Source organism: Acipenser ruthenus, unplaced genomic scaffold (genome assembly GCF_902713425.1).
Source record: "Acipenser ruthenus unplaced genomic scaffold, fAciRut3.2 maternal haplotype, whole genome shotgun sequence".
Taxonomy (NCBI): Eukaryota; Metazoa; Chordata; class Actinopteri; order Acipenseriformes; family Acipenseridae; genus Acipenser; species Acipenser ruthenus.
The window spans coordinates 72501-86843 of NW_026708158.1; the positions used below are offsets into that span (position 1 = coordinate 72501).

The 14343-nt window shown below is 49.6% G+C and overlaps 1 protein-coding gene across 1 annotated transcript; it reads left to right on the plus strand.

Moving 5' to 3' along the window:
* The first annotated feature begins 10412 nt into the window (after nt 1-10412).
* On the plus strand, nt 10413-13233 carry LOC117969942 (mitochondrial import inner membrane translocase subunit Tim10-B). The gene is made up of 2 exons (XM_059020108.1): nt 10413-10650; nt 12035-13233. The coding sequence occupies exons 1-2, from the start codon at nt 10580-10582 to the stop codon at nt 12237-12239; spliced, it is 276 nt and encodes a 91-aa protein (XP_058876091.1). The 5' UTR covers nt 10413-10579; the 3' UTR covers nt 12240-13233.
* Nucleotides 13234-14343: the final 1110 nt, after the last annotated feature.

A 14343-nucleotide genomic window follows, 5' to 3' on the forward strand; every position in this document is an offset into this window, starting at 1 on the left:
AGATTCACAAAATATAACACACACACGTTCATTTTACTAATATAATTAATCAATATTTGTCTATAAATTAGATAAAACAGTCGATCTGAACGTCGCCTAGCGTCGAGGACCGGACGCAACTGACGCCATTGTGGATCAAACTGAACAAGCAGCCAAAGCGTGATTTGAACCCGCTCCTCCAAAATGGGGGGGGGCACGGTGGGGCGCAGTTTCACTCGCCGTCCCTCGGACGCGCCCTCGACGTCACTTGACCAGACGGAAAAGGCCGAACCTTCCCGAATCGGGCTTGAGCGTTCGAACCGTGACGCGCACGGCGTGTAAGCAAACAAGGTCATTAATTAATTATTTTTTTTGCATACCGTGGGATTTCAAATTGTTAAATCGATTCAAGGGAGATTGTGTCAGTTCGGAACTAGAAAAGAAGTCAAACTCGCGAAGTTCGTCGAAGTATTTTTCATCCACGTTGCTGTGTTTTTTGCAAGGTAGGGCAGTTATATACAAGTTTAATATTAATTATTATTTTTTTTAAGGTTTATTTTTTTGACGCGTAATCTAATCGTAAAAAAAAAAAAATCACGTGTATTTAATAGACGCAATTCAACGTCTGTAGGCCAGGCTTAACGCGTTACAAATTAATCGACATTTACGTGGAAATTAAATTCATAAATATTTCTTTTGGCCTCATTAGACCAAATACCATATATATATATATATATATATATATATATATATATATATAAAGGTTTTGTTTTATATAATTTAGAGTGACGGCCACTACAGTTCCTGCCTCTGTCGTATTTTTAATTCATATATTTTTTAACGCGTTTACTAATATAATCATAAAAACACGAACACGACCAGCGAGCTTAAAAATTTGACCATGTAACTTTTTTATTTTTTAAAAAAGTATATTTTTATCACACGACAAGAAAAAAAAACACTTTTAAGTAAGACCCCCCCCCCTCTCCCCTCTCCCCTCTCCCCTCTCCCCTCTCCTTCATTGTAATTATTAATTGTTATTAATGGTATTAAAATACGCCGGGACAGTTAATTAGCCTGTTTAATTAATTAATAAAATTTAGTAGCACGTGTATTAAGCTTGCGCAAGACTGTTTTGTCCTTCCCGTTTATTTTTTTTTTTTAATTTAATAATAAATATGTGTTTTTATAAGTTTAAAAATCTCTTAATAAAACATATCCATAATAATTAACGAGCAACCGACACCATTTAGGATCAAACGTGGAGGCCGCGCCCGATAATAAACTATGGAGCCGGCGAGCCAGAATGGCGGATATAGGAACGCGGCTTCTTGACCTTTCTATTTATTATCATTATTATTAGTTTATTTATCAGACGCCTTTATCCAAGGTGACTTACAGAGACTAGGGTGTGTGAACTATGCATCAGCTGTAGAGTCACTTACAATTACATCTCACCCGAAAGACGGAGCACAAGGAGGTGAAGAGACTTGCTCAGGGTCACACAGTGAGTCAGTGGCTGAGGTGGGATTTGAACCCGGGACCTCCTGGTTACAAGCCCTTTTCTTTAACCACTGGACCACACAGCCTCCTGTTTATTTCGTAACCCCGTGACGTCGACTGTGCGTCACAGCGTGGCCTTTTTTCTAGGTGGGCAAGTTTGATTGAAATAGTCTTCAGTTAGTAATTCATAGTTCTTCTTCTTATCTCCCTGCTGGATGTGCTGGTGCGGCAGGCGATGGGTTAATGTGTCACGCGCCCGTCTCTCTGCAGGGTTTGCGCAGTGAGGTCACAGTGATGTCATCGCCCCGGCTGAGCTATGGGGACCCCCGGGGGTTCGGCCGGGCGTTCTCTCGGCTGCACTGCCAGCAGCGCAGCGGCCTGTTCTGTGATGTCATCCTGCAGGCTGAGGGTGAGGCGCTGGAGACACGGGGCTGGGAATCAGACTCCCGTTCCACAGCGGTGTGGTCCGGTCCTGGTTTCACGAGGAGTTTAATAATAAGACACACCTGAGCTTGTTAGCTAGACACACTGGGGGCTGATCAAGCTGGTAGTAAAACCTGGACTGGGTGACGCTGCTGTGGGATAGGAGTCTGATTCCCAGCCCGAACCTCTTCTTCTGTCCCCTTTGTCTATGTTTAATAACCCCTGTCTTCTCTCTCCCCTCTCCCCTCTTCTCTCCCTCTCTATATCAGTAACCCCTCTCTGTCTCTCCCCCTCTCTCTCAGGTCTGTGTATCCCGGCTCACAGCTGTGTCCTGTCTGCCTTCAGTGCTGTCCTCTCTCTCCCTCTCTCCTCTCCTCTGTCCCCTCTCTTTATATTCCTTATCCCTCTCTCTCTCATCCCCTCTCCCCTTTCTCTACCCCTCACTCTCCTCTCTTTATATTCCTAACCCCCCTCTCTCTCTCTCTCTCTCTCTCTCTCTCTCTCTCTCCCTCTCTCTCACCCCTCTCCCCTCTCCTCTGTCCCCTCTCTACCCCTCTCTGTATATTCCTAACCCCCTCTCTCTCTGTCTCCCCTCTCCTCTGTCCCCTCTCTCTAACCCTCTCTGTATATTCCTAACCCCTCTCTCTCTCCCTCTCTCTCACCCCTCTCCCCTATTCTCTGCCCCCTCTCTCTTCCCCTCTCTTTATATTCTTAACCCCCTCTCTCTCACCCCTCTCCCCTCTCCTCTGTCCCCTCTCTCTAACCCTGTCTGTATATTCCAAACCCCTCTTTCTCTCCCTCTCTCTCACCCCTCTGCCCTCTCCTCTGTCCCCTCTCTCTTCCCCTCTCTTTATATTCTTAACCCTCTCTGTCTCTCCCCTCTCCTCTGTCCCCTCTCTCTAACCCTGTCTGTATATTCCTAACCCCCTCTCTCTCACCCCTCTCCCCTCTCCTCTGCCCCCTCTCTACCCCTCTTTCCCCTCTCTTCATATTCCTAACCCCCTCTCTCTCACCCCTCTCCCCTCTCCTCTGCCCCATCTCTACCCCTCTTTCCCCTCTCTTCATATTCCTAACCCCCTCTCTCTCACCCCTCTCCCCTCTCCTCTGCCCCCTCTCTACCCCTCTTTCCCCTCTCTTCATATTCCTAACCCCCTCTCTCTCACCCCTCTCCCCTCTCCTCTGCCCCCTCTCTACCCCTCTTTCCCCTCTCTTCATATTCCTAACCCCCTCTCTCTCACCCCTCTTCCCTCTCCTCTGTCCCCTCTCTCTACTGCTCTCTCTCTTTATATTCCTAACCCCTCACTCTCCCCCTCTCTCTCAGGTCTGTGTATCCCGGCTCACAGCTGTGTCCTGTCTGCCTGCAGCCCCGTGCTCTCTCACTCCCTGCTGTGCGTGGCTCCGGGGGGAGAGGGCGAGGGCGGGGGGTCTGCGCGGAGGCTGCTGGAGGTGCGAGGCGTCGGGTTCGAGGCTCTCCGCTCCCTCGTGCTCTTCATGTACACGTGCGAGGCGCGCTTCGAAGGGGAGGAGTCTGCGGAGCGGGCGCTGAGCGCGGCGAGAGAGCTGGGGATCGAGGGGCTGTGGAACGTCAGCATCCAGGACGGGAAGCTGGTCCTGCAGGGGGAGGAGGAGGAGGAGGAGGAGAGGAAGAGGAGCGCAGAGAGAGATAAGGAACGAGATGTGTGCGATTACAACAGTCACACCGAGAGAGACTCTGGGAATAGCAATCTTATTCACAGCATTGTGAACAGCAGCAGTGTTAATAGCATTGTGAACAGCAGCAATGATAATGGTATTGATGATGATGATAATAATAATAATAATAATAATAATAATAATGTGAACAATGTGAACAATATGAGCATTATTAACGACTCCACAGCCCCTCGCTCCCCACACCCCCACCTCTTGCTCGTGCGCCCCAGCGCCATCCCTCCAAACGTGGGGTGCAGCCTGGGCCCCCCTCTGTGTTTCAGGGGTTCCAGGAGCCCCTGTGTCTGCGTCCCGCTGGTTTTGGGGGTGGGAGACGGGGGTCGGAGGTATTCAGGGAAGCAGAAGGACACGCTCCGGATCGTCTCCGGAAACGACTGGCAGAATTCCGCGGGCTCGGAGACGGATCGGGGGAGCGAAGGCGGCCTAGGGGGGCGAGGGGCCGACTCCCCGGTGGTGGAGCTGGGGTACGGGGGCCCCGACGGGAGCACCCCGGGATTCATCGAGTTCTATCTGGAGCCCAGGAGCCCCCGAGAGGAAGTGACAGAACGAGAGAAAGAGAGGGGAGGATCTACCAACGCTGTCCCTCCCTCCTGTGAGCTGAGGCGGGGGAGGAGCGAGGAGGAAGAGGGAGCAGAGTTACCGAGGAGAAGCAAGAGGAGGCTGAAGAAAAGAGATCCCACCGCTGCCACCAACACGGAGCAGAACAGAGAGGAGGAGGAGGGGAGGGAGAGGGGGAGGAAACGAGGAACGACAAGCCCGTGGATGGGCTGCGTGTCAGCCCTGCTGAGGAAGAGAGAGGCTGGGCTGAGGACGGGGAAGGAATGGGGTGAGGGGCGGAGTGCGGTGGAGAGAAGGGGGAGGAGGAGGAGGAGGAAGGAATGGGGTGATGGTGGAGGAGGAGAGGGGCGGAGTGGGGCGGAGAGAAGTGGGAGGAGGAAGGAATGGGGTGATGGTGGAGGAGCGGAGGGGTGGAGTGGGGCAGAGAGAAGGGGAAGGAGGAGGAGGAGGAGGAGGAGGAAGGAATGGGGTGATAGTGGAGGAGGAGAGGGGCGGAATGGGGCAGAGAGAAGGGGGAGGAGGAAGGAATGGGGTGATGGTGGAGGAGGAGAGGGGTGGCACTCGCACACCAGGATCCGACTGAAGAAAGCCCCGCGTGGGAATGGCTGGAAGATCGTCAGTGCTGAGGGGGTTAAACACCAAGACCCACCCCCCGGGGAGGCAGCCAATCGCAGAAAGGGTGCGAAGGGACTCGGAGGAACCCCGACAGTCAGTCCAGTGAGTAGAACCTTCAGAGGAAACGGCCCCTTACCTTCCCATGAGGTTTGCATTCATTCCAATGTAATACAGCCCAGCGCATTGCAGGTAAAGAACTACAGCTCCCAGCATCCCTCGCCATTGCCGCGGGTGCAGAGGCATGCTGGGAGCTGTAGTCCTAGCCAGGGCTGTACCGATTCACAATACAATAACTACGGCAGCGCAGCTAGAACTGAAGAGCAGCTCCTGAACTCAGTCAAAGCAACACAGACTGAGCAAAAACAATGTAATACAGCCCAGCCCAGCGCATTGCAGTTAAAGAACTACAGCTCCCAGCATCCCTCACCATTGCCGCGGGTGCAGAGGCATGCTGGGAGCTGTAGTCCTAGCCAGGGCTGTATCGATTCACAATACAATAACTATGACAGCGCAGCTAGAACTGAAGCGCAGCTCCTGAACTCACAGTCAAAGCAACACAGACTGAGCAAAAAAATAATCATAAACACCGTGTTTGAGTGATTCTATTCAGGGCTGTGTTGTTTTTATACACTGTATAAGAAGTCTTATTTCCTTCATTGTATTAATACTGAATACAGGGGCAGCTCTGTCTGTTTCTGAAGCTGAGAATCTCCCTTCTTGGATTTTGTTTTTGACAGGAAATCAGACTGATTCCGAAGAGAGGGAGAGGGCGCCCCAGAAAAATCGCGAGTGTCGCCCCGAAACGGGGGAATAGAACGGGGCGCCTGCCAGGGCTTGAAACCAAACGACGGCTTACCCCGAAAAAAACACCCCCCATTACAGGCAGGGTAATAACACTCCCCCTGCAGAGCCCTGCAATGTGATTCCAGTCCAGTCTAGTGATATTAAACTGCAGTTACAATGTAATTCCAGTCCAGTCTAGTGATATTAAACTGCAGTTACAATGTAATTCCAGTCCAGTCCAGTCTAGTGATATTAAACTGCAGTTACAATGTAATTCCAGTCCAGTCTAGTCTAGTGATATTAAACTGCAGTTACAATGTAATTCCAGTCCAGTCTAGTGATATTAAACTGCAGTTACAATGTAATTCCAGTCCAGTCCAGTCTAGTGATATTAAACTGCAGTTACAATGTAATTCCAGTCCAGTCTAGTGATATTAAACTGCAGTTACAATGTAATTCCAGTCCAGTCTAGTGATATTAAACTGCAGTTACAATGTAATTCCAGTCCAGTCTAGTGATATTAAACTGCAGTTACAATGTAATTCCAGTCCAGTCCAGTCTAGTGATATTAAACTGCAGTTACAATGTAATTCCAGTCCAGTCTAGTGATATTAAACTGCAGTTACAATGTAATTCCAGTCCAGTCTAGTGATATTAAACTGCAGTTACAATGTAATTCCAGTCCAGTCTAGTGATATTAAACTGCAGTTACAATGTAATTCCAGTCCAGTCCAGTCTAGTGATATTAAACTGCAGTTACAATGTAATTCCAGTCCAGTCTAGTGATATTAAACTGCAGTTACAATGTAATTCCAGTCGAGGTCACTGTATTTTCCCAGTGTCAGTCGTTTCAGTCTCTCGTCTCTCTCGTCTCGTTTCGCCAGCGTTCGGGGGACTCCCTGTTGAAGAGGGGTCCGGGGCGCCCCAGGAAATACCCTGTAGGGGTCACCTGCACAAACAAGAGGACCCCAGTGCCGCAGGGAAACAAGGGAACGAGACAGAGAGAGGAGGAGGAGGAGGAGGAGGAGGAGATCGGGAGGCTGCTGGAGGACGTCATGATACAGCTCAACTTCCTGGAGCCCCTGCTGAGCCCCATCGCCGTGGAGACGGACTCCAGGGGGGGCTGTGGCTCTCAGCCGACAGGGGAGCGGCGCGCAGAGGATTCTGGGAAGGCGAGCGGCGGTCACGTCAAGGGGAAAGGGATGCTGGGAGCTGGCGATGTCGTCGAAGGTACAGTTGATGACCAAGAAATAGATAAGGGAGGCGTTCGTGAAACGTGGTATTGATGTTACTTAGTTTAAGTTACTGATGATAACAGATTCTGGGGGTCGGAGGAGAGGGGGGTGTCTGTCCGTACAGCCGTCCGTCTGTCTGAAGGTCGCATTTTTTGATAACGGCTGTTCTGTCCATGCTGTTGAGGCGTGTATATTGCTGGGATGGGGGGGTGGATGATGTCACTGACAGGCTGGTTTATATTGCTGGGACGGGGGGTGGATGATGTCACTGACAGACTGGTTTATATTGCTGGGATGGGGGGGTGGATGATGTCACTGACAGGCTGGTTTATATTGCTGGGATGGGGGGTGGATGATGTCACTGACAGGCTGGTTTATATTGCTGGGATGGGGGGTGGATGATGTCACTGACAGGCTGGTTTATATTGCTGGGATGGGGGGTGGATGATGTCACTGACAGGCTGGTTTATATTGCTGGGATTGGGGGGGGGGTGCAGGGTTACCCCGCGTATCTGACGCCTCTCCCCTCGCTTCGCAGGTCACGGGGGCACGCCTGTCTCCACGGCAACCACGGTAGAGGGGGACCCCATGGAGGTAAACCCCCAAAACTTCCTGGTGCCGTTCTATCAGTGCGCCCCGCTCCCCCTCTACCAGCCCCCTGCACTCGGAACCGGAGCCCCGGAACCCTCCCGCAGTCTAGAACCCGCAACCCCGGGGTGTTCTAGGAGCGACACGGACCGAGGAGAGAGGGTTCGAACCCTGGACAGTTTGGGGGCCGGTCCGGAGGTCCCGGGCGGCTGTTTCTATCCCAGGGGGCACCGGGAGACCTCTGACGGTTCCGAAGTTTCCGAGGAGGAACTCAGGAACGTTCTAGAAGACTTCCTGAGTTCCGTGGCACGTTCCTACCAGGAGGAGACCGTGGCGGGAGCAGGGAGGGGGGGAGGAGAGGAGGAGACGGGGGGAGAGGTTTGCCCCGTGGGGCTGGCTGTCGAATCCCACCTGGAGGGGTACAGGGTGCTGGTTGTACCCCAGAGGATTATAAACCTCGCCCTGGGGAAGGTGGGGGAAGGGGAGGGCCAGGCTGCTGCCGGAGACACGGGTTCGAGCCTCGAAGAACGCGGCACAGGCACCTTGACCCCCGGCGCGGGACTGCTGGAGAATTCCCCAGCTCGGAACCCGAGTGAAAGCCTGGAACAAGGTTCTAGAACCCCTAGCGCCGTTCTAGAAGGTTCTAGTCCTGCCCGGGCTGGAGAGAGGGGTTTTGGGATCCAGAACGCAGCGAACCCCGAGGGTGAAGTCTCAATTAAAACTCAGAGCCGGGTCCAGTCTGACCTGCACAGCACCCGAGCAGAGTGGAGCAGAACTCGAGCCCAAAACCCATTGAGTTCAGAAACCAACCGGCCCGGATATCCCAGCCAAGGCCCAGAACACGCCCCAGAACGTTCTGCCCAAGCCCTGGAGCTGGAACATCAAGAACTGGACCAGAACCTGCTGGGAAGAGCAGAGCTTCAAGCCTCCAGCGTGGAGCAGCGCAGGGGCTCCAGAGCCGACCCAGAGCTTCGGAACCAGACTCCGGACCCGGGAACCGCGCTGAAGAGCCGCCAGGACCCGGATCAGAACCAGCAACAGGTCCAGGGCTCCCAGAACCAGCTGCCTGTCAGCCCTCGAATATCCAGAAAAGGGAGCCGAGTCTCAGCGGAGCAGGGAGAAGAGAGAGGTGAAGGAGAGAAGACAGGAAGGGAGAACGAAAAAGAGGAGGATGAGGATGGGGGACCCTTTTTGCCTTCTGATGCCCCCCCTTGTCCCCCCCTCTCTCCACCCCTCCCTCCCTCCTCTCTCCCAGCCCCCTCCCCCTCTCTCCACCCCTCCCTCCTCTCTCCACCCCAGAACGACAGCGGAGATTCAGACTCTGAAAACAGAACGCCCAAGAGAGGAAGAGGGGGAGGAGGAGGAGAGGGGAGCCCCGAAACCAAACGCAGCCGCCTTTCCGTTTCGGGTGACCCCCGGTCCTGGGGAGACGTTTCCGCGGCAACGCGACTGCTGCTCGTCTCCGCTTCCTGTCCCGGCAGGGTCGTGCGGGGGTCGACAGGAAGCTGGGAGGACGAGGAGGAGGAGGAGGAGGAGGAGGAAGGGGAGGGATGTGACGTGGACGTGGTGGGTGGGGGGAGCCCTGGGCTGGCTGCAGGGACGCTGGGCGGCTCGCTGGCCTGGCGCTGTGGGTCCGAGGGAGAGAGGAGCGAGGCAGGGAGCGAGGATGAGGAGGTGGATGTGATGGGATAGAGAGAGAGAGAGAGAGAGGAGCTCCGACACACGCACGGGTGAGTCCAGCAGCAGAGTTTATTACAGTGCTGGGAATCAGACTCCCGAAGCACAGCAGTGTGATCCAGTCCTGGTTTCACTAGGAGTTTAATAATCAGACACACCTGAGCTTGTTAGCTAGACACACTGGGGCTGATCAAGCTGGTAGTAAAACCTGGACTGGGTGACGCTGCTGTGCAATAGGAGTCTGATTACCAGCCCTGTGTTGTTATTATTATAATTAATTAAAGAGTTCAAATCGATCGCAGCTCCAGATATCGCTGCCTGTTGGTCAAAATGAGAAGCAGCAGCTGGGAGTTAATTTTTAAAAAAATTGTCTCTAATTATTTGTATGACTTTGGGGCAGTGATGGGGAGAGTGGACAGGAGAGAGAGAGTGAGAAGGAGAGATGGGGAGGAGAGACAGAGGGGGGAGACTGGGGAAGAGAAAAGAGAGTTGGGGAGGAGAGTGAGAGGGGAGACTGGGGAAGAGAGGAGAGAGAGGGAGAGTTGGGGAGGAGAGGGAGAGGGGAGACTGGGGAAGAGAGGAGAGAGGGAGAGTTGGGGAGGAGAGGGGAGACTGGGGAAGAGAGGAGAGGGAGAGAGGGAGAGTTGGGGAGGAGAGAGAGAGGGAGGGAGAGGGGATAGTGTGTGTGTTGAAAGTATTGATCTAGTTTAGGCTCCTAATTTTTAACTTCCAATTAAAACATTTAAAAAAAAACATAATTCTAATACACCAATATTCAAATTCATATTTTAAATGTATTGATCGCAATCAGCCGCTGGAAAGTCCGTTAGCCTGTGCGTGCGTGCGTGCGTGCGTGCGGTCCATCTGTGAAGTTACTGGTACGTGGTTAAGCTGCGGTTCCACCAACCGGCCGCTGGGCGTCGCTCCTTCCCAACACGGAGCGAGTCGCTGCTGCTGACCCGGGACTATATAAAGAAGGATAGGACAGTCAATCCCGTGATGCAGCGCGGCACTCAATTACAGGCGCCATTTCTGGAGCCCACTCAGTACTGAATACATTGCGTGGATGCTGTGCAGCAGCGCCAGGATATACTGGTATTGTTTTAATAACGGTACAAAAGAGCGTTAAAATGACTGACTGTTATTTGTGCGAATTAATGCTTGATTATGTAAAGAAACATTTTGCCAGGGCGAGCGTGAATACGTTACAAGCATTGCGATCTCGCCGTGAAAGAGCTCTATGGGCTCCAGAAATGGCGTCACTGTTTACTAACTCCGCCCACTTGTGACATCATTGTCCTGTCCTAGCTGCTGACTGGCCTGTTTTTTTTTTTAATTGAACCTAACTTTATTGATAGCGGAAGTGAGGGAACGCCGCGACACACGCGTGAGTGCAGCGCAGATGCTGAAGGTTAAAGCCGCCGGTTTAGCTTCACAACTTCAATATTAAAAATAAATAAATAAATAAATAAATAACACAAATTCAGTTCATAAAAAAAAACTCGGAAATGGACGCAGTGAAGGCGCAACAGCTGGCGGCGGAACTAGAAGTGGAGATGATGTCAGACATGTACAATCGGTAATATTTATTATAGTCGTAGTAATATTATTAATTTTAAAGGATTCGGGGTCTGCGTTAGTGCTGCTAGTAGCATTAACATTTTCCTGCATGAAATGTGTTTTCTTTTTAAAAAAAAAATAGCTGAAATAAAATAGGTTTGAACATTTAATAAATGTGTTTTTCATAGAAAATTGTTTCACAAATTACTATTTTTTTCCATTGGTTTATAACGGAGGTTAAATGTCTTTCGGCTCGTATGAGTCTGTCGCGCATTTTCGTTATTTACGTTCCCTTGTGAGGTCGCTATCGATTAAAGCGTTCGTTATTCCGCTAAGGGTTAATATCAGATACACGGACGGTTCATTTATTTATGTATTTTTGGTTTCGTAAAACAAGCTGGCGTTTCATTGCATTTGTTATTAACGTTGTGATTTAATTATATTGTAATGTAATTGTGTTTTTTGTATTGTCATTTTTAATGTAAAGCTGGGTACGGCGCTTTGAGATGTTTTGCAGGAAAGGCGCTACATATAAAAATCAAATCGATTGATTTAATGCCCACCCGAGAGGCGAGATGATACGTTTATCCAAGCCCCCCCCCCCCCGGGATGGGCATGAAAATTCTCATTTATCACACACTACCCCCCATGCCGTGCTCAATAGCTCTCCTTCTCTGTATAAGTGATATTTAGAAGTGTCTTTACTTACTCCTCCCTCCCCTCTCTCCCCTCCTCTTTCCTCTCCTCTCCTTCTCCCATCTCCTCTCCTCTCCCCCTCCTCTCACTCTCTCCCCTTCTCTAATCTCACTCCCCTCCTTTCCTCTCTCCCCTTCTCCCCCTCCCTATCTCACTCAATGTGAGTGATATTGTAGAAGTGTCTTTACTCTGTCTATCTCTCTGAGTGATATTACAGAAATGTCTTTACTCTCTCCTCTGTGAGTGATATTATAGAAATGTCTACTCTCTCTGTGAGTGATATTGTAGAAGTGTCTTTACTCTCTCCCTCTCTCTGTGAGTGATATTGTAGAAGTGTCTTTACTCTCTCCCTCTCTCTGTGAGTGATATTGTAGAAGTGTCTTTACTCTCTCCCTCTCTCTGTGAGTGATATTGTAGAAGTGTCTTTACTCTCTCCCCTTCCCTCTCTCTCTCTCTCTCTGAGTGATATTATAGAAATGTCTACTCTCTCTCTCTGTGAGTGATATTATAGAAATGTCTTTACTCTCTCCCCCTCCCTCTGTGAGTGATATTATAGAACTGTCTTTACTCCCTCCCCTCTCTCTCTCCCCCTCCCTCTCTCTCTGAGTGATATTGTAGAAGTGTCTTTACTCCCTCCCCTCTCTCCCCCTCCCTCTCTCTCTGAGTGATATTATAGAAGTGTCTTTACTCACACCTTTCTCTCGCAGGATGACGGGCGCGTGTCACAGGAAGTGCGTCCCCCCCCACTACAAGGAGGCGGAGCTGTCGAAGGGGGAGGCGGTCTGCCTGGACCGCTGCGTCTCCAAATACCTTGATGTTCACGAGAGGATGGGCCGCAAGCTGACCGAGCTCTCGGTGCAGGACGAGGAGCTGATGAAGAGCATGCAGCAGCAGGGGGCGGGGCCGCAGTGATGAGCTCACACACCAGGACACGCCCCCCTCCCGGCTCAGACCACGCCCCCACCCTGACACGCTCACCCAGAGACTCAAATCAAACTTCTGTCTGCAGGGATGGCAATCAGACTCCTGCTGCACAGCAGTGTGATCCGGTCCTGGTTTCACTGGGAGTTTAATAATAAGGCACACCTGAGCTTGTTAGCTAGACACACTGGGGCTGATCAAGCTGGTAGTAAAACCTGGACTGGGTGACGCTGTCTGTGCAGATGTGAAATCTCTCCTTCAGCGATGAGTGCAGACTGGATTGTTGTGTTTTCATGTGTTCAAGTTTGTTTTTTTCTATGTTATCAAGAACTATTACAACCCTCAACAGCGCTGGGTTGAGAAACACTAAAAGAAACTTCAACGGCAAACGTTTCCACTAGAAGTGTCTCTCAGCGTTTTCAGTGTAAATTCAACGGCAAACGTTTCCACTAGAAGTCTCTCTCAGCGTCTTCAGTGTGAATTCAATGGCAAACGTTTCCACTAGAAGTCTTTCTCAGCGTCTTCAGTGTAAATTCAATGGCAAACGTTTCCACTAGAAGTCTTTCTCGGCGTCTTCAGAGTAAATTCAATGGCAAACGTTTCCACTAGAAGTCTTTCTCAGCGTCTTCAGTGTAAATTCAATGGCAAACGTTTCCACTAGAAGTCTCTCTCAGCGTCTTCAGTGTGAATTCAATGGCAAACGTTTCCACTAGAAGTCTCTCTCAGCGTCTTCAGTGTAAATTCAATGGCAAACGTTTCCATTATTTACGCTGAGAGACTTCTAGTGTTAACGTTAGTCACTGAATGTGTTCAGTTTCATTATTTCTGTGTTCTCTCTTATATTGCAGTGGATCCTGGCTGTTTCAGTATCAGTTGTTGGGGGGGGGGGGGGGGTGTTGCTGTGTTCTCTTGTTCACTGTATTGCATCGTTCTTGTTTATTGATTGATTGATTTTGTTTTATTAAAACACAAGTTAACCCTTGCAGCCCCATGTTCGTTATTTCCAGGTAAGGGGTAGTTTGAAAAGCACAGTCGGGTTTCACCGCTTCATTCTGCTGTTTTTTGATTTGATTGAACTCAAAAATCCAGCAGCTAAAGACTCCCCTTCCTCTGGAGAGACGGGTTTCGAACCCAGAGAACCAAAACGAGAAAAAAAAAACACATTTCAACAAGATTCTGTTCATGTTTTATTATTTATATATTTTAAAAAAAAAAACACACTTTGTATGAAGTTTTAATATTTAGTATCATATATTTAGTTTTAATATTTAATATCATTTAGTGCACCATAGAGGTTGTTATGCTGTTTTGTCTCCTGGCTAGATTGCACCTGTGTGTCCTGCTCCTCCATTCACACACAGACACACAGAGCTTGCAAACTAACTCCCTGAATCTCACGTGTGTGTCCTGCACCTCCATTCACACACACACAGCTCTAATTTAAATTAGAATTAATTATGAGTAAATTGAGTGATTCAATTTGGTGACGCGGAGACTGGTGTCTGACCCTCCTCCCGAACTTTAATTATAAATTTAATTTATTATTATTATTTTTATTTGACTGCGAGTCCAGGAGCTGCTCTTCATTTCTAGTTGCTTCACAGTTTTTACCAGGGAACAAAAATAAAAAAAAAGTTATTTCTGAATAAGAAGCTGAATAAATAAACTTCCAAACACTTTACCAAAATACAAAATTCATTTTCATTTGTATCTAAACGTTAAATTGACATTTAAACACTACAAGCCTCCCATAACCAGACTACAATAATACTACTTCTACAACTACTACTACTACTAATAATAATAATAATAATAATAATAATAATAATAATAATCTACAGAACAAGAACACGTTCTAGTTTCTCGGTGAAGCTCACATCTGCGCATGTGCACAATCTGTCCTGAAGAGGGCAGCCAAGCCAAGCATTGTACAGCAACACAGAACAACCACACAGGGCGCTATATAATAAATTCAACATTCAAACCAGAGTATGAGATGTTACATCCTGACAGACCCCTGATGGGGACCTGTACAAGCATAGCCCTTTAGTTTCATAGGAAACCAAAGCAAAATTCAAGAGAAAAGCCCCGCTCT